General features: G+C 42.5%; 1 protein-coding gene across 4 annotated transcripts in view; it reads right to left on the bottom strand.

The window, feature by feature from the left end:
- Positions 1 to 15,434, bottom strand: part of LOC103566173 (uncharacterized) — a 70,064-nt gene extending 54,630 nt beyond the window's left edge. For all 4 annotated transcript variants that reach the window (XM_070626359.1, XM_070626360.1, XM_070626361.1 and 1 more), the window contains exons 1-3: positions 15,185 to 15,434; positions 14,675 to 14,758; positions 13,041 to 13,239 (exon numbers count right to left, since the gene is read on the bottom strand). In XM_070626359.1, the coding sequence (XP_070482460.1) occupies positions 13,041 to 13,239; positions 14,675 to 14,758; positions 15,185 to 15,227 (326 nt within the window). In that variant the 5' untranslated portion in view covers positions 15,228 to 15,434. The remainder of the gene's footprint in view (positions 1 to 13,040; positions 13,240 to 14,674; positions 14,759 to 15,184) is intronic.
- Positions 15,435 to 27,448: the final 12,014 nt, after the last annotated feature.

Below are 27,448 nucleotides of genomic sequence, written 5' to 3'. Positions count from 1 at the left end.
AATAATTTTAACATACATTATGTGTGGAAATGATATTTCGGATATGTTGAGTTAAATAAAATGCACTATTTGGATTAACTTCACCTGCTACCTTTTACTTTTTCAATGTGGCTACTAGAAAAATTAAAATTGCATATGTGGCTCATATTGTATTTCCATTGGACGGTGCTGGTCTAAATTATCGTCCAGAGGAAAGATCGTCAGCTCTTGCATAATTTGTCTAAACCAATTCATCCAGAATTCATATTCTCCAAATATATCATATTTTACATCTGATAGAATGGTCTGCAACACTTCTGAAAAATTTGACCTTTTTTTCCCATTTGCCCTCTTTTGAGCACTCCCAGGATATTTTTAAGCCAATTTATCCAAGGCTACTTCTATCTCAGTGTTAGCTAACGCTAATCAGAAGGTGAGAATATTTGGAGAAAGTTAGACATATTCAGAAAAAAGGAAACTTACTCCCTGTGACTAAAGAAACAACATAGCCTTTCACACCTCTCCGCCAACCTCTTGTCTTTCTTTTCAATGAAGAGGAAAAAGACAGGTGCCGAGAATCAGAAGTGCAAATCAGGCCCCTCTTCTGGGTAAAACTGAAGCAAGCAATCAGATCCTCTCCATGGATTTCATACCAACATAAATTCCAGATGAATTATAGAGATGTTTTCTAAACCATAGGAAAAACTAGAAGAATATTAAATGTATTATGTAGTTAACCACAGGGACAGGAGGATTCTTAAAGAAACAAAAAAGAAGGGGGAAAAAAGGATGGATAGGATATACAAATTTAAAACATTGACATAAAGTATAGAAACAAGAGACAAGAAAATAATTATAGCAAATATCACAAACATTAAACTTTTTGAAATATATAGATCTTAGACAAATTGACTTAAAAAATACTTTGACCCCCAAAAGTAAAAGGCCTGATTCAAAGAATCATTATATGATTATAACTAGCAAATAAGCTTATGAAAAAATATTTACTCTCCCTTGTAAATAAATGAATGCAAATTAAAACAAAAGAAAATTATCTATTCCACCTATCCAATTGGAAAGATATTATTGTGATTGTTGTTTTATTTGGTGCTGATGAGAATGTAAAATGGTAACTAACATATCTGATGGTTCTGAAAAGTTGTATAAGCCCTTTGAAAAACATTTGCTGTAAAAAGACTTTGATAAGATAATTCCACACCTGGGAATCTATCCTAAGGAAAAACAAAACACAAACAGAAAAATCCTTATGAGAAAAAATGCTTGTTGCAGAGTTATTTGTAATAGTAAAAAAACCTTAGTTTCCAAAACAATAAGGAAAGGCTTAAATAAAAGATGGTATGTCTCTGGAATGGAATATTACATAGTCAACAAAAATGCTTGCTCAGATTATGCACTAACACAGAAAATAGACTATGATATAGTATTTCATGAAAAACCAGAATTTCAAGTTGTATACACAGTATGATTATAACTACGTAAAAAATTGCTCATTTATGGAACCGGCCCCGTGGCTGAATAGTTAAGTTCACGCACTCCGCTTTGGGGGCCCAGGGTTTCACCGGTTCAGATGCTGGGCATGGACATGGCACCGTTCATTAGGCCACACTGAGGCAGCACCCCACATGCCACAACTAGAAGGACCCACAACTGAAAAAATATATAACTATATATTGGGGTATTTGAGGAGAAAAAGCAGAAAAAAAACTGTTCATTTAAAAAAAGATGAAAGTAGATGTGCATTATGTTTACCTTTCAGTAGTTGAACCATGAATTATATTTTTCTTCTCTCTGTTTTGGTGAACTGTATTTTATTGATACCCTGATGAAGGAGTATTACGGTAAGCCAAACAGTCTAAAGGAGTATTGTTGCAGACTCCCCAAAGACATCCATATCCTAATGCCCAGAACCTGTGAATATGTTCCCTCACACATTGAAAGGGACTTTTCAGATGTGATTAAATTAAGGACCGCAAGACTACAGAGCTTTTCCTGGATTATCTGGCCCAATGGAATCACAAGGGTCCTTCTAAGAGGAAGGGAGGAGGGTCAGAGAAAGAAGGGGGTGTGATGACAGAGCAGGGCTTGTAGTCAGAGACAGATTTGAAGATGCTACACTGCTGGCTTTAAAGATAGAGGAAGGGACGGGGAGCCAAAGAACGTGGGTGACCCTTGGAAACCGGAAAAGGCAAGAAAACAGATTTTCCCGGGGAGCCTCCAGAAGAAGCGCAGCCTTGCTGACATCTTGGTTTCAGGACCTCTGACCTCCAGAAATGAAGGTCATAAATTTGTGTTGTCTTAAGCCACTAAGTTGTAGTCATTATTTATAGCAGCGACAGGAAGCAAATACAAATCTATATCATTTTTACGATGGAAACAAACTTTATTCGGTTAAAACTGGCTTTATTTGGTTAAGAAAAGCTTTAAAAATAATGTGCGGCTTCATATTTGTAGTCCAGTGTTGCTACATCACTTAAATGTCACAAACTACAAAGTGCTATAGAGCTTAATATGTTTCTGATGAACACGTCCCATCTTTTCACTCTCCCTGTCAACACGGAAATGCCTCACCACAGAGCAATAAACACGGGATTTGGGGTAATTTGCTTAATAATGAAATCTAGTACACAAATGTCTGAGAAGCAGACGGCAAGCAGCAGGAAGGAGAAGCTGGGAAAAAAAGGATGCAGTTGATGAATCATAAATAAGACACCCCCTGAGTTGAGCAACCCCAGATTTACGCAAATTCAACACGGCAAGAAAATTTCCAAAAGACACATACTACCATTTTAAAGAAGTAGAAAAGTATAAGACGGTTAATGGGTGTGGAAATACAGAACGACTCTCATTATCTCCTCACTTGCTTCCAGCCTGTTTTCCCTCCAGTTGAGGCTCTTGTCCCGTTCCAGACTCCTGGTTTGGTTTCAAGTTGACAGTCCTGCTCCTGCTGCTTTGGTCTCAGTGTTTCAAGCCACCTGGAGTGTCTGGCTCCCAGCCTTCAGCACCCCCCAACATCCCTTCACACTCTAGTTTAGATTCACTAGACCCATTTTCTCCATTGAGTTCTGTTTCTGGTCTTAACTAGCTCACCTCTGAAGACCCAGCCTTCAGTCTTGGATCTAGGAGATGAAGGGGCAGGCGGCGTGGATGAGGAGGTGGACAACCTCACACCAGTGGGGAAAAATACCTTTGAAATAGGGGTAGAAGAGCAAGAAGGAAGGAGGGAGAGGGGGAGAAAGAGACAAAGGCAGAGACAAAGGGAGGAAGGCAAGGAAGGATGAAAGGAAGGCTAGAAGGAGGAAAGAAAGAAGCGGGAAAGGCAGGAGGGAAGGAAGGAAGAGGAGGGGGAGGAAGAGAGGAAGCAAGGCGAGAGAAAGAGAAGAGAAAAGGAAAAAGAGAGGACGGAACACTACATCATGAAACAGTCAACAGTCGCCGGAGAGGAAAATACTCGGAAAGCTGTGGGAACCATTCCATCATACAGGAAATGTTTTCACAAATCCTTATTTGAGGTAAACGGCTTATTAGCTGACTTGGCTTATGGATGAACTGGTTATAGCGAGTTGGCCTATTTTCCAAGCGTGCCCTAGCACACGCACAGATGTACACCATGTGGCAGGTTCGGCAAATTCTCAAAGTGGAGAAAGTGCCCCCAGCCATCCTAGCATGAAGACAGTCTGCTCAGATCCCCTCATTATCTGGTGCTATCTGCACTCCCCAAGCAGCTATCTCATTATAATTTGGCTTCCCACATAGATTTTCCTACCGGGAGAGGACAGGCTGACCTGTGAGCGGGAGTGTTCTGGTCCCATTGGCAGTTACCTTGAATGGAAATTAATAAAGCAGCATTCTCTTGGGATTTTGATTTGCATGTCCATTCTCCAGAATCTAAAAAATGTTACTGCACAAAAAAAAGTAATCTTAGTGTCTTAGTGACAGCAATTTGATGAAACCCACTTTACCCAGCAGTAACACGATGCAGGCATTTCTTGTGAGGGGGCAGTGGCGTGTCTCAGAACTCAAGGGCAGTTAACACAGGACCAGAAGCCAATGGAGAGGGAAGCCTCTGCCCTCGCCCCTTGCTCTGCCCTCACACTCCTGACACCCCCTCTTTCCCACACTCGAAGACACTCATTTCTGTTTTTCTCCTCACACTTGCTTCATTTTTCTCTCTCCACGGGTCAGCTTTCTCAGCTTTGCAGACACGCAGCTGAAGAAGGCTACTTCTCACCTGCCTCGGTGCCAGCAGCCAGACAGACAGCATCTGTGAGTCCCAACTCTAAACTCTCACAAAGGGAATCTGATTGGCCCAATTTGGGTCAGGCATCCAGCCGGATCAAATTCTCTATGACAGGTGGCGGGAGTGGGGAGCGGGAGGACAGGGTCAGGCCTAGCTTCACAAAATGGAGAACCATGCCCAGAAGGAGAAGGAATATTATGGACGGGGCAAGCATCCCCCAAAGGCCACAGGTCCACAAACTCTGCGAGTCAGCGGTGTTTCAGAATTCGGAATTTTTTATGTTCTAGAATACGGTCATGTACCTCACACAACATCACACCCCCAGCAGAGTCTAAAGCAGCTTCCCATAATCAAGTTCATCAATAGTTCTATGCTGAAAATATGAAGATTCATACAAAACAGGAAATAGGGATTATAAACATCTTCATGTGAGTTCAGGTTTTGCCTCCAAGAGAGTTATGAAAACGCTTTGGTTTTCAGAGCTTCTGGACTTCAAAGTTGCAGATGAAAGGTTTAGACTATAGTAATGTGGGGTTACAAAGCTGAGGACGGGACCATAATGGCATCAAGGCATATCCTCATTGAGGTTCCCTAGGTCCTTTCTCCTCCAAGTGTGGTCTCTGGACCAGCCCCACCAACTCACCTGGGAGCTTGTTAGTATTGCTGAGCCTCAGGCCCCGTCCCAGAAAGACCGCATTGGAATTGGCATTTTAAAAAGATACCCAGAGTCTTAATGCATTCGGGCAGCTATAACAAAATGCCATAGACTGGGTGGCTTATACACAACAGAACTTTATCTCTCACAGTTCTGGAGGCAGGGAAGGCCCAGATCAAGGCACCAGTAGATTTGGTGTCTGATGAGAGCCCGCTTCCTGGTTCATAGACGGCCGTCTTTCTTCTGTGTCCTCACATGCTGAAAGGGGTTAGGGAGCTCTATGGGGTCTCTTTTATAGGGACATTAATACCATTCATGAGGGCTCCACTCTCATGACCTAAGCAACTCCCAAAGGCATCACCTCCTAATACTATCGCCTTGCAGGGTAGGATTTCCACATGTGAATTTTGGGGGAACGCAAACATTCAGTCCATAGCACCCAGGCATCTCGTATGGATGTTCAAATCTGAGGAGCCCTGCTCCGCGTGGCAGTCAGCCTCCCTGAGTCACCAGTCCTTGCATTCGTGCACATGAACCGCAACTCACTTACATACAATCATCTGTTCCTATGTGTTTTTTGAAAACAACTCTATAGAAATATGTGTATCCATTTTTGAAATTATCACACCAGAATTTTTACAATAACAAAGAAGAAACCAGCTTAACTCCAAATCTGTGCCATCCCACTCACCACTCTGCTCAACGGATACATGGTCTCTCTCACTGCCACCCAGCATTGCTTAGTGAACACTTCTTCCTGCACTGGTGTTTAAGCTTGTACCTCAGGGTAGGGGCTCCTTGTTAGGAAACTGTATCTATCAGAGAATATTTGTATAATCCTTCATGAAAATGGATCATATATGACATAAAGCAGCTGGAGCTATAATTAAGAAATTATTCAATAAAGGGAACAAACGAGTGAAACACAGAGGAATAGCCAGAGCATTAGTTCCCTTGGCTGCTTGCACAGAGAACAGAATTTTCTAGAAAGGCATACAATACAGGGCCCATATCCCGAATGTTTTTGCAATATGGTAATAGCCTTTTGACTTAACATCTTTTACCTTGCAAGCTGTTGTTTCAGAATTCATAAGGGCAATAAGAAAGGAATAAATAGGATTTTCTCAAACAATAAATGTATTCGTTGAATTTACTTTTAGGTTCTTTGGGAGTAGAAGAAACCTCCAAAATTCCAAACAAAATTAAAAAGTTATGAACATAGAGGGGCCAGCCCAGTGGCGCAGCAGTTAAGACGGTTCGGATCCCGGGTGCGGACGTGGCACCGCTTGGCACGCCATGGTGTGGTAAGTGTCCCATGTATAAAGTAGAGGAGGATGGGCACGGATGTTAGCTCAGGGCCAGGCTTCCTCAGCAAAAAAGAGGAGGACTGGCAGTAGTTAGCTCAGGACTAATCTTCCTCAAGAAAAAAAAAAAGTTATGAACATAGAAGTAGCTCTCAGACTATAACTCCTTCCTGCCTGCCAGAAGCAGCAAGAAGAAAATAACTAAAAGGTCAAAACAGTGATCTTGGCAGCTTTTAGGAAAATTCAGTCATGATGGAGAAACTGAGAATCTGCTAAAAGCAAGTGACTCTTGAGCAAACCACTCTGAATGAGTGGTAACTGAGCTGGCAACAACAATCAGAAGTATCCCGTTGGATGCTTCTCTACCCAGAGTTCCCCATTGTAGACTGTGTTTTTGCCCCACCACGAGGTCACGTCCGCATGGCTGCCCTCAAACCAGAGCCTCATTTGGTTCCTCAGGCTAACCCCCATGCCTCACATCTCCATTGGTCTTGTCACTCGAACGTCAATTAGCTCTCCTTCCACTTCTCGTCTGACCAGAACCCCCACCCCATTCCCACCCATTTCACTTGGGTCTCTGGGTGCCTGCAGCAAACTCCCACTCCTCAATCTCTAAAGAATGTTCCTCTGTTTTCTCCTTGAGCTAAAAATGATATCCTCCCTGTTATGGGTGGAATTTGTCCCCTCAAAAAGGTATGCTGAAGTCCTCATCCCCTGGACCTCAGAATGTGACCTTATTTGGAAATAGGGTCATTACAGATGGAGTTATTAAGACTAGGTCATACTGGAGTCAGCTGGCCCCTAATCCTACATGACGGTGCCCTTATAAGAAGACAGTCACGTGAAGACAGAGACACAGAGAACACCAGGCAACAGTGGAGGATTGGAGTGATGCATCTGCAAGCCAAGAATGCCGAGATGGCTGTCAAACCACCAGGAGCGGGGAGAGGCATGAAAGGATTCTCTCCTATGGGTTTCAGAGAGAGCATGGCCCTCCAGACACCTTGATTTCAGGATTCTAGCCTCTAGAACTGTGAGTCAATAAACTCCTGTTGTCTTAAACCACCCAGTTTGGTACAGTGTTTGTTATTTTACTGCAGAGAAGTTCCACGGCTTCCATTAGTCTTTCGAAGCAGTCTGTGACCCCATGAAGGGTAAGGATTAACGTTCTGGCAATTCTGAACTATTTTTAGTTTCCCATGCCTTTTTTAGGCTCATAACATTTCCTCTGCTGAGATTTCTTTTATAAATTCACTGTATTGAATGTCTACCATGTGCTAGGAATACCACAGCGGACAAGCCAAGAGGGCTTCTCTCAGCATATGGCATCTGGCCTTTGCTCATCCTTCAAGTCTTAACTCAGCCTCATTTCCTCCAGGAAGGCTAAGGTATGCCGTTCTTTTTTGACCCCTTAACACCTAGTACTTATCTCTGCCATTTTACAGCGAAAGTATCTGTTTACGTGTCTTCTTCCCCACTATGAGCAGCACATGAGCTCAAGCCAACTTGGTACTCCCAGAGCCTAACACAGCAACTATGTACAATAATGGTTCAATAAACATTTGTTGAACTGAAAAAAGAAAGAAAAAGTTCAAAACTTGTTTTTTCCCCTATGAAATGCTAACAATGATCCATTCCCTACTGATTTCACGAGACTGTTGGGAACGTTGCAACAGGTTAGAGACTATTGTAAGACTCTATTCAGAATCAAGAGGAATTACATAGTTAGGCAACTTATCCTCCTACTAAACTCAAAGATCGGCATCATGTGAGTAGCTGCAAAATGAGCCTTATCCTTGGGACCTGATATTGAAAAAGAATCCCCTGTTTTCTCATGATACAGACCCAGGAACAGAGTCTAGGATTCTGCAGTGTGTCCCTCCAGCTCTGCGGAGCAAGACCTTTGGAGACATGACCTCTACTTTCTCTTACTTCTCACCTGCTCCAGAAGCTTCATCCTCCACAGCAGGTGACAATGTTCTTTAAAGGCATAGTGCCATAATCTTTAAAACACAATCAAGGTGCTTTCCTTTCTGCATTTTCTTGTACTCTGTTTCTCCCCAGTGAGAACGGTACATCACCACAGGGAAGATTAGGATTCTTACATCTGGAATACAAAGAGAAAGCCTTCAAAATGGGTGGATGAAATCATTCAGTAGTAATGGCTGTGGGGAAAAAATGCACTTTGCTAAAGGCAAGCTTTTTGAGAGAAAAAAAGGAGAAAGAGAAATTGTTAAAATTCAAAGGGCAAACCCTTAAGGGAATAAGGCATGATGTTTGTCCATTACAAAAAAAAAAGTTAGCCAATGAACTAACAGAAAAAGAACTCAAGAACTCAATCCCATTCACAACCACAACGAAAAGAATAAAATACCTTGGGATAAATTTAACCAAGGAAGTGAAAGATTTATACAATGAAAACTACAAGACTTTCTTGAAAGAAATTGACGACGACATAAAGAGATAGAAAGACATTCCATGCACATGGATTGGAAGAATAAACATAGTTAAAATGTCCATACTACCTAAAGCAATCTACAGATTCAACGCTATCCCAATCAGAATCCCAAGGACATTCTTTACAGAAATTGAACAAAGAATCCTAAAATTCATATGGGACAACAAAAGACTGCGAATTGCTAAAGCAATCCTGAGTAAGAAAAACAAAGCCGGCGGAATCACAATCCCCAATTTCAAAACATACTACAAAGCTACAGTGATCAAAACAGCATGGTACTGGTACAAAAACAGGTGCACAGATCAATGGAACAGAATTGAAAGCCCAGAGATAAAACCACACATCTATGGACAGCTAATCTTCGACAAAGGAGCGGAGGGCCTACATTGGAGAAAAGAAAGTCTCTTTAACAAATGTTGCTGGGAAAACTGGACAGCCACATGCAAAAGATTGAAAATTGACCATTCTTTTTCACCACACACCAAAATAAACTCAAAATGGATCAAAGACCTAAAGATTAGGCCTGAAACAATAAGTCTTCTAGAAGAGAATATCGGCAGCACACTCTTTGACATCAGTTTCAAAAGAATCTTTTCGGACTCTATAACTCCTCAGTTGAGGGAAACAATAGACAGAATAAACAAATGGGATTTCATCAGACTAAAGAGCTTCTTCAAGGCAAGGGAAAACAGGACTGAAACAAAAAAACAGCCCACTAATTGGAAAAAAATATTTACAAGCCACTTATGCGACAAAGGGTTAATCTCCATAATATACAAAGAACTCACACAGCTTAACAACAAAAAAACAAAAAACCCGATCAAAAAATGGGCAGAGGACATGAACAGACATTTCTGCAAAGAAGATATAAGTATGGCCAATAGACACATGAAAAGATGTTCATCATCGCTAATCATCAGGGAAATGCAAATCAAAACTACACTAAGATATCACCTTACACCCGTTAGATTGGCAAAAATATCCAAAACCAAGAGTGACAAATGTTGGAGAGGTTGTGGAGAAAAACGAACCCTCATACACTGTTGGTGGGAATGCAAACTAGTGCAGCCACTATGGAAAACAGTATGGAGATTTCTCAAAAAGTTAAAAATAGAAATACCTTATGACCCAGCCATCCCACTACTGGGTATCTATCCTAAGAACCTGAAATCAGCAATCCCAAGAGTCCCTTGCACCCCTATGTTCATCGAAGCATTATTTACAATAGCCAAGACATGGAACCAACCTAAATGCCCAGAAACTGATGATTGGATAAAGAAGATATGGTATATATACACCATGGAATACTACTCAGCCATAAAAAAAGGACAAAATTGTTCCATTCGCATCAACATGGATGGACCTCGAGGGTGTTATGTTAAGTGAAATAAGCCAGACAGAGAAAGACGAACTCTATATGACTCCACTCACAGGTGGAAGTTAACATATAGACAAGGAGAACTGATCAGTGGTTACCAGGGAAAAGGGGGGGTGGGGGGAGGGCACAAAGGGTGAAGGCGTATACCCACAACATGACTAACAATAATATACAACTGAAATCTCACAAGGTTGTAATCTATCGTAATCTTAATAAAAAAAAAAGTTAAAACAAACAAACAAAAAAAGTTAGCATCCTACCAAAATTGATAACCAAATATAATCAAGCCTTTAAAATTAATTTCCAGCTTATAGAAGAAAAAAACCCAGACTATATGTAAAAAAAACTTAAATGACACCAGGAGGAAATGATCAGACAAATCAGAAAATGAGACATTGCACATGACAACTAGCCTGGCTCCTCAGATGCCAGTGTAAATATATTAAAAAATACATATAGTGGGGGGATTGTTTTAGAATAAGAAAGATTAAAAACCATAACATAAATGCAATGCATGAACTCTGGATCTTTGTTCTAAAGTGTTAATTTAAAAATTCACGTTGGGGACAATTGGAAAAATTTAAATATGTAATTTAAATGAGATGACAGTAAATTATTAATTTTCTTAGGTGTGAGAATGGTTATATTATGTAGAAGAAGGATCTTATTCTGAGGAGATGCATACAGGGTACTGAAGTGTTTAGGAATGAAGTCTACAATTTACTTTGAAGTGTTTCATATATAAAACTTTCTATTAAAGTAAATATGGCAAAATGTTAACAAGTTTAATTAAGATAAAGGGCACGCAAAAGTCACGGTTCTGTTCTTTCAACTTTTCTGTATGCTTGAAGATTTCTGTAATAAACAGTTGAAAAAACAGTGTGAAAAGAAAACAAATGAAGATCTAGACTCCCCAACCCCAAGGGGGAAGATCAAGGTGCCGTGGGTGAGAGGACAGGGCATGAGAAGGGAAGTCAGGTGGGCCTCCAGGACTGAGGATGAGTCAGCATCAGGAGACTGCCCCACCTGGCCCAAGCGAGCATGTCGCTGGGCAGTGCCAAGGTGCCACTCAGAACTTGGCCAACACTTGTTGCCTGTACTGGTGAGCCCCTTTTGCTGCACTCCTTGTCCTCAAGTGAGGGCATCCCACCAGAAGTTGCCTCTGTAGCCGCCCACGGTCCAACAGGAACAATACCCACCCACACCTTGATATTTTCTTAGTCCAAGAGACCGACCTTACGAGAAAAATCCTATTTTCAATGGCTCAGGACATTCATAAGCCTCACCGAAGGGAGGATGGGGATCTGAATAGGTCCTACTCTCCAGAACCTACACTTGGGTAGGACTGAATGGAACCATTTCAAGATTTCTTCTGGGATCAAGAGTAGTTAAAACCAACCCACATGACATGGAGAAATAAACAAACACTCTTCTGAAGGAAACTAACACAGAATGGCTCAAAAAAAAATTTGTCACTTCTGAGCCAAATCCTTTTCGGTGCCCAGCGGTCTAGGACGCTGATAGATAAAGCAATGGAAAAAGTAGAAACTGCTGACAGTGCAACCGCTCAGAAGTGGAGGCGAATTTGACAAACTTATACACTGAAAAGTTGTATCCCATAGGTTTCAAGGCTCTCTTGCCTCCTGTTTTGTCAATGTCTTTTTGTTTTCTGAAAACGTGACTAAATCCAAAAAACAGACTACAATAAGGGCGATTTCATCTATTCTCAAAGTCCCTGAGTTTTATCAACGAGCCCAAAATAAGAGGTGTATGTCCCCTACATATTCACAATTTGTAGCTCTGCTTAAAACATTTTAAATTAAATCAAATTAATAAATTGGTAATCATCAGAATAAACCACATCATAATTGTGTTATTAACAAATCAAAACATATGTAACACCAAGGTTCCTGACCCACACCAGCCAACAGGTACAAGTAGGGTTGCATTCACATTAAGATCTGAATCCCATTGGCCCAGCCGCCGATCCGGTCAGCCAACAATTAGTCTCTTCCGATGTTCTTCCCCAGGACTTTCTAGGAGTCTTGGGGGCGGGAGGTGGGGGGGACTTACGCATAGGTATGAATCCGCTCAGGCCTCCCCATGCTGCTGACCTCTGTCCATGCAAACCAGAGCTGCTAATGTGCCCTCCGCCAGGCCTGAAATCTGGAATTCCTGCCTGCTTCTCATCATCACAGTGACTTAACCCGCCACTGTCACTGCACTGACTCAGCTAAGCAGGGTGGAGACCCTCTCTCTGACACCAGATTGCTGAGTCCCTGATGCCCACGATGGTGCCGCTCCGCTCAACGGTCACTGCCACGGGGAAGAGGACAATGGCCTCCTTCATCCCGCTGTAACTTCCCGCGGCAGGTTTGCTTTGAGTCCCAAAGCATTACAGAGTTTAGTCAAACAGGTCTACTTTTTACACCTGGCCCTTCCTCCCAGGTGCTCAGGGGTCTCGATGCTGCTCCCCACAGGTGCTCAGGCCCCACTGCTGGGTCTGACTCACCATGCCAGCCTACATTTTCCCTTTCAGGGAATTCTCCTTAAGGGACCCGACTGCCCTCCTGAAACCTGGCTTCAGTCAGAACCCCCCAAACTATCAGCTGCGATATTATGTGCCTGAAGCCCATTAGCGGACGACGTTTAAATGTTCTTTCTCAGGAGTTCTTCGATCCCCAGGTAAATCATCAGAGACAAACACTTGGGAGGAAGGCTATTGCCCAACAAACGGCACCTGCGAACGTTAACCGTAAGTATACAGCTGTCACTTTACAGTTACAAACAGCACAAACTGAAAAGTGGATATGTCCATTCAGCCTTTTCTTCCTAATTTACAACAGTTTCTGGGAGAAAAATCTTGGGTCTTTTTTTTTAATCTATTGCTTAAAATTTCTGGGAATTTTATCTCTCTGGAAAGCAGCAGACATGGACAAACCTTGAGGACATTATGCTGCATACAAAAAGTCAGACGCAGAAGGACAAGTATTGAAGATTCCACTTACATGGGGCACCTGGAGTAGTCACTCTCAGAGTCGGAAAGTAGAAAAGGGGTCGCCAGGGGCTGGAGGAACGGGAATGGGGAGCCATTGTTTGGTGAGAACAAAGGTTCAGTTTGGGAAAATGAAAAGAGTTCGGGAGATGGATGACGATGATGATCGCTGCACAACAATGTGAATAGACTTGTGACGCTGAACTGTACACCTAAAAATGGTGGAAATGATAAATTTTGTTATGTTGTGTATATTTTACCACAATAAAAAATAAGTGAACTTATAGACCACACTGAAAAAAAACGCAGATCCAAAGGTGTTGTGAACGGAGCGAAGGGGTGGGTCCAGCCTCAGGAAGCCAGAGTGAAGCGTTTGCCTGGGAGACTGAAGAAGCGCTACCCACAGACACGGCGAGGTGGAGTGTGAGGAAGGCTGAAGAGAGGAAAAACTGACTTTTCTTTTTTTTTTTCACATGGTGTATAGTAGTAATTACCACCCTCGGGAATGTAGCATTTTAGTTTTCAAAGCGCTTCCAGGAGTTTTGTAACTTGCTGTCATAACAAGCCTGGGAGGCGAAGGGTGACTCAGGGTTCAGACTCCAGGGCTACAGAGAGGGGGAAGCCGCTCCCGCCGGGACCCACATCCCATTTGCCAACAAGGAAACTGAAGCTCCCAGAGGTGAACTGGCTTGCCCAAAATCCTAGTTACTAACGAGCAAAGCAGAGACTTGACCCCCAGCCTCCTGACTCGCTTCCACAACCAAGTATGAATTAAAGCAGAATGAAACTGAAAAAGTCAAAAATAATTCCCTATTGCGTCAAAGAATGAAAGAATCCCTATTCAACATTAACACTCAAAAGACAAAAGAATATAATTTGGGGATATATTTTAAGCTTTAGAAAATCCTCCCACCCCCACCCCTGAGTAGGAAGGTGGGTAAAAACAGAATCTGGGGTGAGAAGTCATCTGACTCATCCATGATGTGGTGGAGAAGAATCCGTAAGCAAACACTGTGCATTTATTTCAAGTCCTGTGTCTCACTCGGCCAGCCTTGGCAGCCAGCCCACTGCAATTGCTTCAGGGGCCCTCCTTCGGAGATACGGTCAGAGCCCTATTTTAGGACGACAGAAGTGACCTAAAGCATGTGGCCATTAAGCTAGAATTTAAAAGGACAGACACACGCAAAGGGCAGATTAAGCCATCTGGCTCCCACGGTATGCAGGGGGTTAAGCAACCAGATGTGTGTTCTAAGACTCTCCTGACACAGCACAGCCTTATCCGCAGAGCATCATCTCTGTGTCCTGGCCTGTTCCAGGAAGCAGTCAGTGAAGTTGCCTGCAAGAGAAAGCACGTGGCTTCAGAGGTGAACCAGGGACATCCTCTGAGGTGCCAAGGATTTATCTGAGCAGCCAAACGTACACTGACAGACAGGCCTGTGTGTGCTGGAGAAGCCTGTTCCACGGCTCAGATGAACGATTCACGGCGGAATTCACCCACAAGGGGAAACGAGTTAATGACCAGGGCGTTTCACCTCCTGCCTAGATGCGTCATAAAATCAACTTGTAAAGCCTGGCTCTGAGAATACATTCACTCACCCAAATGTGGTTCTGTGGGGCTAGGAAACATTTCAAAGAGGGAATACTCACAGAGGAGAAAGTTCTTAGGCTTCCTGTGAGCTCGGAACGGGGCCAGTGGCCTGAGCCTGACAGCTAGTCCAGGCGTGGTCAAATCTGTTAACAAGAAATCCAAAGCTGCCTGTAGCATCTGCTCCACATCTGGGACTGGGACTTATGACTCATCAGCCTCTCTCTCAGCCCTACATTCTGCTACAGGCCTGAGCATGCAGGCCCCACAGTGCCGAGGCCCCAGCACTCAAATCACCCGTGAGGATTTGGCCTTATCTCCAACAGTGCCTTCCCCGGCCCCATAGACTCATGCCGGCCCACCAGCTCCAGGCCGAGGGCAAACAGCCTAGACCATCTCAGCCCCCTAGGCTGGGACAGATTCCAGGTCTCCCAGACACTGGTGTCCATTCTGGCCCTTTAAATTTAGCAGGCCTGCATCCCACCATGCCCACTGGCCCACCAGAGTGAGCCACAGCAGCACCTGTTCCAGGCCAATCCTGTTTACCCCGGACATACTATTTTTGCTCTCACCTCCCTGGTTCTCAGATTCCTGGCTCCGTATCCCAGCTGCCATAGCTGCTTCTGGCCCCTTTGCTTTGGTGACCCTTTGCACTTCCCTTTTTAGACCTCAGCTTCTCACATGTTTCTGACTCAACTTGCTTCTGCACTGCCGGCTTCCCACTTGGTCTCAGGTGAGGACCCATGATTCAGCCCCAGCCCCCGGGGTACCCCCTCAGCTAGGATCACCCCCAGGAAAGGCAGAGGGTGAGGATTTGTTCCCATGGTGCCTGTCCGCTTCTGACCCTCAGCCTTGCTTTGCCCTCCAGGCCCTGATCAGGGCCCCAACTTGGGTCCTGATCTCTGGAGTCCCCCTGTCACCTGGGACAGCTCTGGTCTGGGCTCAGCTTCTGATTTCATGCTGGCCTTGCTGGGGTTACACCAGGCCCATCCCCCATCTATCTCACTGAGATCAGAGTTGGGGAGGCTCCCAGGCCTCTGAGGGTGAGGGAATCTGAGAGAAGGCAACACTGCCTCAGGCGGAGCACTGACAGGGCGCAGACGCTGGGGAGAGATTCTCATCTGTCTGGGAACATTTCTGTCTATGGATTTGGGGATTACTTATGAGGAGAGACCCATTGGGGCATCAGGAGGCAAGGCACTTGCCATCTCAGGCCCTCGTTCCCTATTCCTTTAAACTGCGTGTGTGGAGTAGCGGGAAGGTATGTTGTTCCAGACGATATCTCAGACAACCTTTCAGTTCTAAGACTACGGAAGTTAACAGTGGCCCCATATGGTCCAGACCCTTTTCCTTGTCCGCCAGACTCCGCATCTGACTTTAGCAACATGTCTGTCGTGGACATTCTCCCTCTAGCCCCTCCAGCAGTGAACAAATGAGTCCCCCAGGGTTCCCCAGCTCCCAATCTCTCCGTTCTCTCCACTCCAGAAACAAGGGCCAGAGCCAGCCCCTCTTTCTCTTCTCCAGCCCTCATCATCCCCTTCCCTGGAGGTCGGGGGACCTGAAGACAATCTTCCCCTAAAAGCTCAGCCGGCCACTCGTTTTTCATTTCCGTAAGCCCTACAGGTACCAGCTTTGCTTAATGAGTGTGCACTATGGTGGAATGGTGAGAGCAAGACTCTAGGCCTGGCCCCCAGGGTGATTCCAGCTTCGCCACTTACTAGTGACGGGACCCTAGACAAGGGATTTAACTTCTCTATGCCTGTCTCCCATCTCTAGAATTAGCATAATCACAGCCCCTCCCTCACTGCATTGTATGAGGATTATAGGATTTCATTCATGGAAGAATGGTGCGTCGCATGCAATAATGGTGATGCTACAAGATCTCATTTATTGATTACTCACTCTATGTCAGGCCTTATTCTAAACACTTTACATCCAATAATTCACTTTTCCTAAGCAAAGTAAAACAGGGAGAGAAGGATTATTCTATAATTCTAATTTAAATTTTTGTTAATGTTTATTGTAAGTGGAGACAGAAAGATCATTCCATAATTCTAATTTAAATTATCATTAATGTTTATTGCGCCCATCAACAGAAGTTGAAATGCACTATCAAAATTCATCACAATTCCCATTACTCCAAAAAATCAAGTTGTTTTTATTTTTTTGTGTTCTCTCTATTGGTCTTGGTAAGGTTCATGTATAATAACTATTCACACTTGGGCAAAAAATAAACTAAATTGTAAAAGGTTAGTTATAAAAGGTTTCCCCATCCAAACACAAAGCTAGTGTGGGAAGATGTCAAAAATGAAGCATCTAAAGGATGGAGACTCCCAGGGGTTCCCAGGATATGGACACAAGCTGTATCATAGTGTTGACACAATTCTGTATGTATCTTTGGCTTAACATTAAATCATAAACAGTTTCCATGTTGCTGTATAGTTTTGAAATTATCATTTCAATGACTGTAGAATAACCTCTTTAGTTAATTATTAGAATTGAACTGACCTCATTATTGGATATTCATGGATTTTTACAATTATAAATAATTCTGTAGCAAACATCTTAGCACAAGTGACTTTTTCTTTCTTTTAGATTATTTCCTAGGCTAATTCTCAGAGATAGAGTTCCTGGGTCAAAGGGACAAACTGAGGCTAATCTAAAGCTTTAATTGCTTCTACCATTTCATGCATCCCTGCTCAGCTGGCAGACGATTCTATTTGAGGGACAAAACACTCCTGGGGAAAGCAGGAAGGAGAAAGGAGCAAGCATTTGCTGTTGAGTGCCAGGCATCGTGCTGGCTTCAAACTAAATCTTTGATGTGCTGCCATCTGACGTGCTCACATTTGTCTCATTGATGTTGCTTTGGCCTTTTATGAAGACATTTGCCAAGCAGTACATTAGAAGCTTTGTTTATTCGATCTCATTTAATCCTTACAACTGTGCTCTAAGGAAGATATTTATTATCCTCATTTTATGAAGGAGGAAACAGGAACTCAGACTAAGCTAAGGTTGCACAGCTAATGAATGGAAGAAACTGGGTCCAAGTTTATGCTCTGCCACACTGTGTCCCAGCCCCCCAGCTCTGTGTGTACAGATGGGATTTTCACCCTCTGCTGTGTATGGATGGAGGGAACGCAGGAGATGGGGGTCAGTGGAGGGCCACCCTAGAAGACTGCTCTGAAGGGGCCTCACCCTCCTCGCCCTCTGCCCACAAACTGTTTCCCTTTTCTTTCCTGCTGGTGAAAAGTAGAATATCAAGGGCGACTTTGTTTTACACACACACACACACACAATCACACACACACATTCTGAGGAAAGGGCTCCCTGTAAATGGAGGACCCACCGCTTAACAAAGATGCTGACCAAGGACTTATCAAATGTCCTTTGAGGCTAAGTACCTCTCAGAACAGTTACTGCTAAGCCTGAGTAGGTGGACTGGGTCTATCCTTATGTTAAAATAGTCTCCCATGGAATTATTTGATGTGGCCCAACATTTACCAACTTTGCACACAATTTAATATCTCAAGTAAATCATCTAACTTCAGTCTTATTCATTCCAGCCCTTTTTTCCCTTACCAGAGGGGACCTGTGTTATTTTTCCTCTCATATATTGAAATATTGTCTCTCCCAAAAACATTGAATTCATAAAATTCCAGATGTTGCTCCATGGTGCATCTGGGCCACTGATTTCCTGGCCATCTTCATTAGGACTGCTGAGGAACAGGCTGCAGCTGGACAGGGTTATGGAAAGAGAGGGTCTGGCACCTGCACAGACTGAGGAGACCAGATTTAGTGAACTAAATAGGGTAGGAGCCACTGCTGGGTTTAGCAGGTGATCATCTCAATGGCTCTGTGAGCTGAGTACTGCAGTGCGCCAAACGGCGCAAACCATGCCTTAGTCAGGCCTCTTTCAGATGCAAGCGAGGGAAACCTGACTGGCTGAAACAGAGGGGGAATTATTGGCCCCTAGCTGAAAATTCTAAGGAGAGTCTTCAAGTGTAACTGGATCCAAGTGCTCAAATGGCATCATCAGGAATTTGTCCCCTCCTCCTTGCTCTGCTTTCCTCTCTCCAGAGTGATGACAAGATGACCACCAGTAGCTCCAGGCTTATTTTCCACAGTAATCCCAGTGGGAGGAGAGTACCCCATTGCTCCATCAAAAGTCCCAGTACTGACTCTCAATTGGCCTGAATTGGCTCTGTAGCTGAGAGGTTGGTCTGTGTGGGTGCATCAGTGCCTCCTTTCCCCTGCGCCTTCCTTTGGATATTGTCAGTGGAAAGACCAGCAGGAGCCTGGAGGAAGAGAGAAGAATGAGGTCAGGATGTTCATTTCCTCCAGTTCACTTTGCAAGAGTCTGCACTGGTTAGCTGTGTCTCTTGGCCAGTAGTCACAGGTCCTGCCTCAGCTCTCTCCACACATTTTTCTCTTTTGAGTTCCAGTAATGGCTCCTCAATCTTGCTTCTACAACATATGGGCAGTACCCATGCCCCACAGTGAGTAGCCCCAGGGACTACAGTATCTCTTATGGTTTTCTTATACTGTGCCCACACATCTGTGGAAAGGTTATTTAATAGGCCCCTTTGAGAGCATCATCTTATCCAGGATCCTGGCTGATATAGCTAACATGCCCATCCCTAAACCAAATCCAAGTTTCTCAGTGGGCAGGCCTGAGTCACATGCCCAGCCCTGAAAGACAGGTCTGAAATCAGCTCCATCCAAACTATAGGTACTGAGAGTGGAGGAGGGATAGTCTCCCAAGGGACAGACAAAAACAACCCATGATCACTACATTTAGCAAAGTAGATAAGAAGGGACTCTAGTTGTCAGTGTTAGCCTACCCAAGCATTCTTCAGGAACAGCAGCTACATATGAATAAGGATGAGTTTCAGAGAGTAAATGCATGCTGAAACAGCAATAAGGGTGCCTTTCATCCATATACTCTCAAACCAGTGCCTCCAAAAGAACTGGCCACTCATTTTCTGAGCTCTGGGGCTGTTGACAGCTCTCTTCTGAAACAAATTGAAATTTCTATCATTGATTCACTTTGAAATGTCATAAAGCAGCTTAGGCCTTGGCTGGCTGAGCAATAAAGCAGGCCCTCCTGGCAGCTCAAATGAGCTGCCCCTGACGGCAGGACAGGAGACAAGGCATTAAACATTGCCAAGAATGGACAATTTGGAAGCCGCCTAGTGGCAGAAATGACAAGACCAAAATCACAACCACTTTAAAAAAATGACATCGGTTGAAGGATAAACATAAAATGGGACAATAACAACCTCATCACAGAGCCGTAAATGCTTAGAAGAACATTTAGCCTGACACCTTGTGAAACCCCTATATCTTAGCAGGGAATTCTCTTTGTATGTGGTTAACCCCCACTATGGTGACTGGCTCTGCCATGGATGAGTCACCTTACAGGTAAAACCATAAACCACTACCCCAGTGAAACTTAGTCCTTTACCATTACCCGGAAAACTAGTAGTGCAAATGTTAGTTACCTTGTCCCCCAAGGTTTAGATGGAGCCTCCACTCTGCTTTTTTAATGGACAAGTTGACATTCAGTGACATGCTAAGGATATTTGGCTTTCCTCATCAGTTTTCTCAATAAATCGTCAGGTGCTGCTGTGGTTGGAGTCCAGGTATATACATTTGCCAGAGGACAGGCCTCCTGAGCCAGTTGTGTGGCTCTCCTAGTCCCACTAATAGCGCTTTTGTGATACACTTAAATCATGTTTTTCTCCATCCATGAAGACACTTGGATTTTGGCTCTTTGGGGGAAACGTGGATCTGAAGGATCCATTTGTTTCAGTCCCTCTGGAGTCTAGGAAATGGAGAGTGTGGGGCCCAGAGAGAGAAGAAAGCCAAGGGCTCTAGGCAATGGACTCCTTGCGTGTAATGGAAAGATTATGGGCATTAGAGACAACAGACCAGGTTCTAGTTCTAGTGTGTCACCTTGAGCAAGTCACACCTTTGTGAGTATGAGTTTCCTTCTCATCTAGGATTATTGTTTCCAAGACGCTAATGATATGATAAGCATTAAAAATGAAAAATGAGTTCTCTGAGCCCAGGCAGCTCTGATTGGTATTTCCAAGGACATTCCTGCTTTGAAGGACCCATCTAAGCAAAAGTTGTCAATAAACTTAGGAGACAGGATAGAGTAGTGGAAGCAGGCCCAAAACATTTCGTCTCACCAGCCCTCTCTTCTTGATTCGTAGTAGTGCCCTGGAACACCATAGTCACCATATTCAACACCAATATGCAAACACCGTATTCAAAATCTATATTCAAAAGGATTCTGAGGTCACATCTAAGCTCATTTCTGGGCTCAGTGGGAAAGAATGCCCTAATCAACGCATACAAGAGGAGGATCTGGCACCATGCATGACATCTCTGTTGTAGAGACTGAGAGCATTGAGCCTGAAAGTCAATTCTTGGAGGAAGGAATGTGTATTAGCTCTTGCTTCAGTAACAAACAACAAAAAATACAATTTCAGTGGCTTATAAACATAAACACTTCTTTCTCACCACACAGAGAGTCAGGCTATGCGTTGGATCGGGTCTGCTCTACATTTTTTCTCATTCCAGGACCCAAGCAGGAGGAACAGCCCTCATTTGGGATTTCTATGCTCGTGGCCAAGAGCAAAAACTCAAATGGCCAAGCCAAATCAGACAATCACGTGTAAAACTTCTGCTCAGACATAGCAAAAGTCATATCACTCACACTACACTAGCCAAAGCAAGCCATATGGCCAAGCCCCAAGTCAATGGGGAGGGGACATATAATCTTCTTACTGGGAAAGAGGGAGTGAAAAGCTGCAATTAATGCAATCTACCAGATGGTGTTTGTGAAAGATACCTTCAGTATTAAGATGCTATATCTGTTTTTTCTTATTTCTTTCTACAATACACTAAGATATGTGTAATAAAAAATGAAAAGTTGTAAAGTGCTAGTATAATTTGTAGATATCGGGAATCCCTGAAGAGGGACAAGCTGATATCCGGCAAGAGGAGGGCAGCTATGCTGATGGAAATAGGGAGAGAAGAAGAATGCAAAAAAGCTGGGAGCTCTTCAGAGAATATGTGAGTTTAAAGGAGGAGATGACAAGGAACTAAGTAGGTTACAAGTAGGTCTGCAAAGGAAGCCGTAGAAAAGCATCAACAGCAAGTTGGTGAATAGGTGGGGTGGTACCCAGGATATGCCACTTGGATAAGTAGATCAGCTGAAGACCTCCAGAAGGTCCAGAGGTGTCAGAACAGGAAATGATGAATGAATGTTAAAGATGTCTGGAAGGCAAAGACTATGGAATACTGGTAAAGTTGGTAAACAGGTATATTCTAGGATAACACTTTCAACAGGGAGTCAAGCATTGTTAAATCACTGAATATTTACTGAGTACCTCTTAGGCACTGGGTACCATGCCAGGTGCTGCAGGTACACTGGTGCACAACGAAAGAGACAGTTTCTGCATCCGCAGAGCTCAGAGTTGAAGTGTAGAAACAGACAACAATCGCCTCTCAAATGGACACTCAATCTTCTTTCAATCTGACCACACTTCCCTAGCGTGTTCACTTTCTACCATCCAAAACAACTATTTCTCATCTTCTTTTCCTCTTCACATCCATAACCCCAATACTTCTGGCCCTACACCCAGCAGATAACCTTCCCTCACACCTGATTTAAAAAAAACACAACTAAGAGGTCTCGCTCATCTTTCCACCAATAAAATACCAACCTACCCACTCAGTACACATTCTCTTTGCTTCCTTTCTGTTCCAATGGGCAACAGGCCCTGCCTCATCTAGATCCCATCCCCTCTTGCATTCATTCAGTCTTCACTCCTGCAATTACCCCTTTTCTCTCTTGCAGTCTCCCTCCCTACTGGATCATTTGCATTTTTACACAAACATGTTGTGGTTGGAAAGGGGAGAAGGTGGGGTTTTCCCTTCCAAGAAGAATTTAGAAATCAATGAGAGTGCATTTTGGTTGTCACAATGACCAGGAAGCCCTACTGGCATTTAGTGGGGGCCAGGGATGCTAATTGTCTTCTCTCTTACAACCTCCACCAGCTATTACCAACTACTTCTCAACCTTCCACAGGAAAATATCTTGATAGAGTTACTTATATACACTGTTTCCACTCCTTCCTCTCAGAATCTCTCCTCCAACCACTCCAATCACGTTTCTGCCCCCACCACTTTCCAGATACACTCTTTTCAGATTTATCAATGACCCTTGCATTGCCAATCCAGTGGTCACTTCTTGGTCCCCTCATCTTAGTCGATGTCACACAGCATTAGATCCGTCTGACCACTCCTCCCTTCTTGAAAAGTTGTCTAAAATAGGCACCACAAACTAACAAGACCAAACAGAACTCTTGATTTATTCCCCACCCCAAGCAACCAAACAAGCAGACAAACAAAAAGACCTGTTACTTCTCCCCCTTGTCTTGGGAAAGACTATCAGGTAGTCAAGCTGGAAAAAGAAATCTAAGAGTTATCCTTGAGTCCTCTCTCTCATTGCCTACATAAATCCATCAGCAAGTCCTATCCACTCTATATGCAAAATATATCTCAAAAGTCTATAATTCTCTCCATCTCTACTATTGCCCCGCCGGTCTATTCACTGAACAATAATCTACTCTTCCACAGCCTCCTGGAGAAGAGCTTTGAAAATGGTGCTGTCGTTATTACTAAAGATGATGTCTTTAGTTAATAAGATGTCATCTTATTAACCATGTTGGTTGTATTATGAATGAATGATTAACACTCGTATTCTTGATGTATTTGTAACTATTAAAAGTCTCATGGAAATGTCAGGTTCTGCAAAAACGTTTTACCCAGATTCAACCAAAAAGTCTTGACTTACTAATTTATTCTTAGCTGAGCAGCATCACCTCAAGAACTTTTACTTCAACACAATTTCTTTTCCAGTACCAAAGGGGAACTTTTAAAAATGTCTGTGTGATGTATCAAAGTGCTGAAAGTGAATCTGACACCATCAACAGGAACCGAATTAATATATCTTTTCTGAAAATCTTCCTAGAAGAAAAATCCCTCTGACATCTGAATTTTTGTCTTATTGTAGAAAATTCAACCCTTGGAAGGAATCTCAGGGAACTTTATCTCTGCTGATGTAAAAAACATCCAATATAAATATAATATAGAGTCTAATCTTCCCTGGTCTTGAAGACCTTGAGAGCTTGCTAATATTGTCACAGGCGAAAAAAGTTGATTGTGACAGATTCAGAATGATAACATTATTTTGACTTCTTCATTACTCAATGGATGATATATAGCCTCCTCTTATGCTATGACCCCCTGCCTCTTCCAAAAAATCTCTCTCCCACAAAGATTTCCATCTTATTTGTTTAATTTAGAACTTGGTCAAAAGAAAGATATTTTTATCTTAATTTCAGGCCATAAAAAAAATGAAGTCATAAAAACATACCGAAAAGGACAGACATTTTTTAAATGGGAACTTAAGAGCCAGGCTTAAGGCCTGTTGCCAAATTCAATGAAAAATTGTTTGGAGGAAAAACAGAACATTGCTCTGGGATTCAGCCAACCAGAAAGGCTGATACACTATGACATCTCTGGCTTGCATAACCTGTCTGCCCTTGAAAGGAACTCTGGAGGAGGTAGCATGGCCAAAGTTGACCATAAGGTGAAGAGTACATCCCCAAGTCCTGAGTACCCAAAACCTCAAACCAACCTAGTTGGGGGAAAAAAATCCATCTAAATTAGTGGGAAGTCCAAATTTCTGTTATTTCCAAATATAGCGAATACCTCTGGATTTAAGAAACTGACAAATGGAATCAAAGTTTTTTCCATTTCACCTTCCAAAAATGCCATTGAAATAACAAAGATATAAAAAGAACAAACAAATAGCAGTGCTAGAAAAATCGAGCAGAATGCTATCACCACCAAAGAAATGTTGATGAATTTCTGGAAGGTATGAAGCAGATAAGACAAATATAACTCTATGTATACTTAAAAATTTATATCTGAATATAAATATTTGACTTACTGATCGAGCTGATTGAAAAGACAATGAGTGCCAGAGTTGAGCACCCAGCACAGGCAGAAGAGGATAGGGAAGTAACTGGACAGGTTTCCCCAAAAGAATTGCAGAAAAAAAATCAAGTTCAGCACAGCAGGCACATAAAGAAGAGTAGGCTGGGGGATGCTCAAGGTAATTCTACTAAAAGACTTAAATTTTAGGATCATGTCACTGTCTCATGTGCTGGTCCTATAGTCCAGCAGTTCTCATTGTGAGAGGCCTGTGAGATTAAAAAAAACTCTACTAAGATGTTATTTGCTTTTTCACTGTGTTGACATTTGCACTGACGAAACGAAAATAACTATGGGTAAAACTGCCAATGCCTTAGGCACCTAACTGGTACTAGTAGTCATTGTATTTCATCACCAGGCACTCACAGCGGGGAAAAGAGCCAGTTTCATGTAAGAATGCCCTTGAGAACGCAGTAAAAATTATTAATGTTATTAAAATATCAACCTTTGGGTCTTTCTAATATTCTGTGTGACAAAATTGGAAGTATTGTAAAGCACTTATATTGAATATCAAAATATGATGGTTGTCTTGAGAAAAAAACATTTGTACATTGTTTGAGTTACAAGCTGAATTAGCTGCTTTTTTCATGGAACATCATTATTTCTTGAAAGAACAATAGGCAAACTATAGTAATTCAGACTTGGACATCTAGCATATATTTTCTCAAAAATAAATGAAGTGAGCCTGTCACTGCAAGGAAGATAGCTGGTGTGATTTGTTGCAATGATAACATTCTAGCTTTTAATAAGAGAAAGAGAATTTTGGAAAACTTGTATATGCCACCATAAGCTTGACATAGTCTCAATAAAACTTAAGATTTTCTTGATGAGATCAGTGGTAACATTAATAAATGTCATGTTTTGTGGTTGTATAATGTAAGATATCAACATTTCAAAGATCCGCATAATTCTGTGAGCCAGTATTTTCCAAATGACAAAGTATGATGTTACAAAATCACGCATGGGTAATTGAAAAGTTCAGGATCCAAAACAGACCACTGGATTTTATGTAAAAGAATACAAAACATTCACTGTTACAGTTTCAGATTCCCGCATTTGAACTATTCTTTAAGAAACTTGCACTTGACAAGTTTTGGTGTAATATCAAAGAAGATTATCCACATCTATCTGAAAAACTTATTAAAATATTCCTCCCTTTTCCAATTACATATCTGTGTGATGCTGGATTTTCTTCATACACTTCAACCAAAACAATAGATTGTAACAGATTGACTGTAGTAGCAGATGTGGAAATCCAACTGTCTTCCATTAAGTAGCTATTAAAGAAATTTGTAAAAGTGTAAAGCAATTCTATGCTTCTAATTTTTTTGTTTTGAAAAACGTAACTTTTCATAAAATGTGTTTCTTATATTAACATGTAATGGTTTTATTGTTGCTGTTTTAAAATAAATAAATATTTTTAACTTCTCTAATTTTAATTTCTAATACAAGAGGTATCAATAGATATAACCCTCACAAACAAAAGCTCTTTGGGGTCCTCAATAATTTTTAAAAGTGTAAAATGGTCCTGACACCAGAATTTTGGAGAATCAGTGCTGTATTCACTCTCACGTTTGCTGTGGTTGGTTGCTACCCTTTAGGGTAAAAAGAAGACGGAGGGGTGGGAAAGTGAGCTCCGATCGCGTCCTGCAACCAAAGTGGAATGGAGGATGACCATCACAGCAGGGAAGTCCCTTCACTGTATCTGCTGTGTGGGTAAATCACCTCCTAGCTTTCATGAGGCTAAAGTCCTGAGAGAACAGGCACACCCTAAGATCTATCAGTAGACTCTGGGAAAGTGACAATTTGAGAGCAGGTTTGCGGAAGCAAATGAAAGGGTTCCCATACAACCCATTCATACATGGAGCTGGCTGGCCTGGCCCCATACAAACGTAACAAAAGTGGGTGGATCAAATAAACAACTTTTAATGAAAGGAAAGGAAAATCATCTGATTTCAGTTTGACTGCCCCCCGGAGGCAAACATAGATGAGTCTGCACACTGTGGCAGGCCCTTTCTTCCTCCAGGAATCCTGAGGCCAGGCCAGGGCCCTGCCCTGCTATAAAGAAGAGGAAGGAGTGAGAGTCAGGGTTTCAAGGCACAGGCAAAGCCTCAGGACCAGCATTCAGTTCTCACAGACGATTATGGTTAAGCATTTAGTCATCTATTTAATCAGCAGGAACTAAGTGTATTAACCAAAGCTTGGTGCATTTATGACCAGGAAAAGGTTGGTATTGGATAAAAAAATTTAGATATAAATGGATCTGCTACAAGATACAATCGCCTTCAGACTATCAAAAATTTTCTTTTCGTTTTAGAAGTGACTTCTTCTCAGTCTAGTAAACAAATTATTACTAAATCAGGGGAGAAGTAAGGCATTTCAGTGAATTGATACTGTTTCACCAATTCTGAGAACACAAAAATCATTCTAATAAAATTATCAGTGAAATGACTTCACTTTCCAAAAATATCCAACATAGTTTCTTAACTGCATTGTAAACTACATTGTAGTTTCTTAACTGCTTTCTCTGTCTCAATTCTGGTGACTTAATTTGAAATTTTAAAAAGCACATCATTCATGCAGTTATAAGTCCTGGGAGAACGGGAAAAATGGCTAACAGTCCTACCCAATAACACACTATCTTAGTTTCTTACATAATTGCCCCCATTTCTCATTTTTATTTTTGGTAACTAGGAGTTAGGGTTTGAGAACACATAAGCCTTCATCTGTTGATATCCTCAGCAATCTTGAAATGCCCACCT

Source organism: Equus przewalskii, chromosome 6 (genome assembly GCF_037783145.1).
Source record: "Equus przewalskii isolate Varuska chromosome 6, EquPr2, whole genome shotgun sequence".
NCBI classification, from domain to species: Eukaryota; Metazoa; Chordata; class Mammalia; order Perissodactyla; family Equidae; genus Equus; species Equus przewalskii.
Note: the sequence above shows the minus strand (reverse complement) of the source record. Positions and strands in the feature narration are given on the sequence as shown.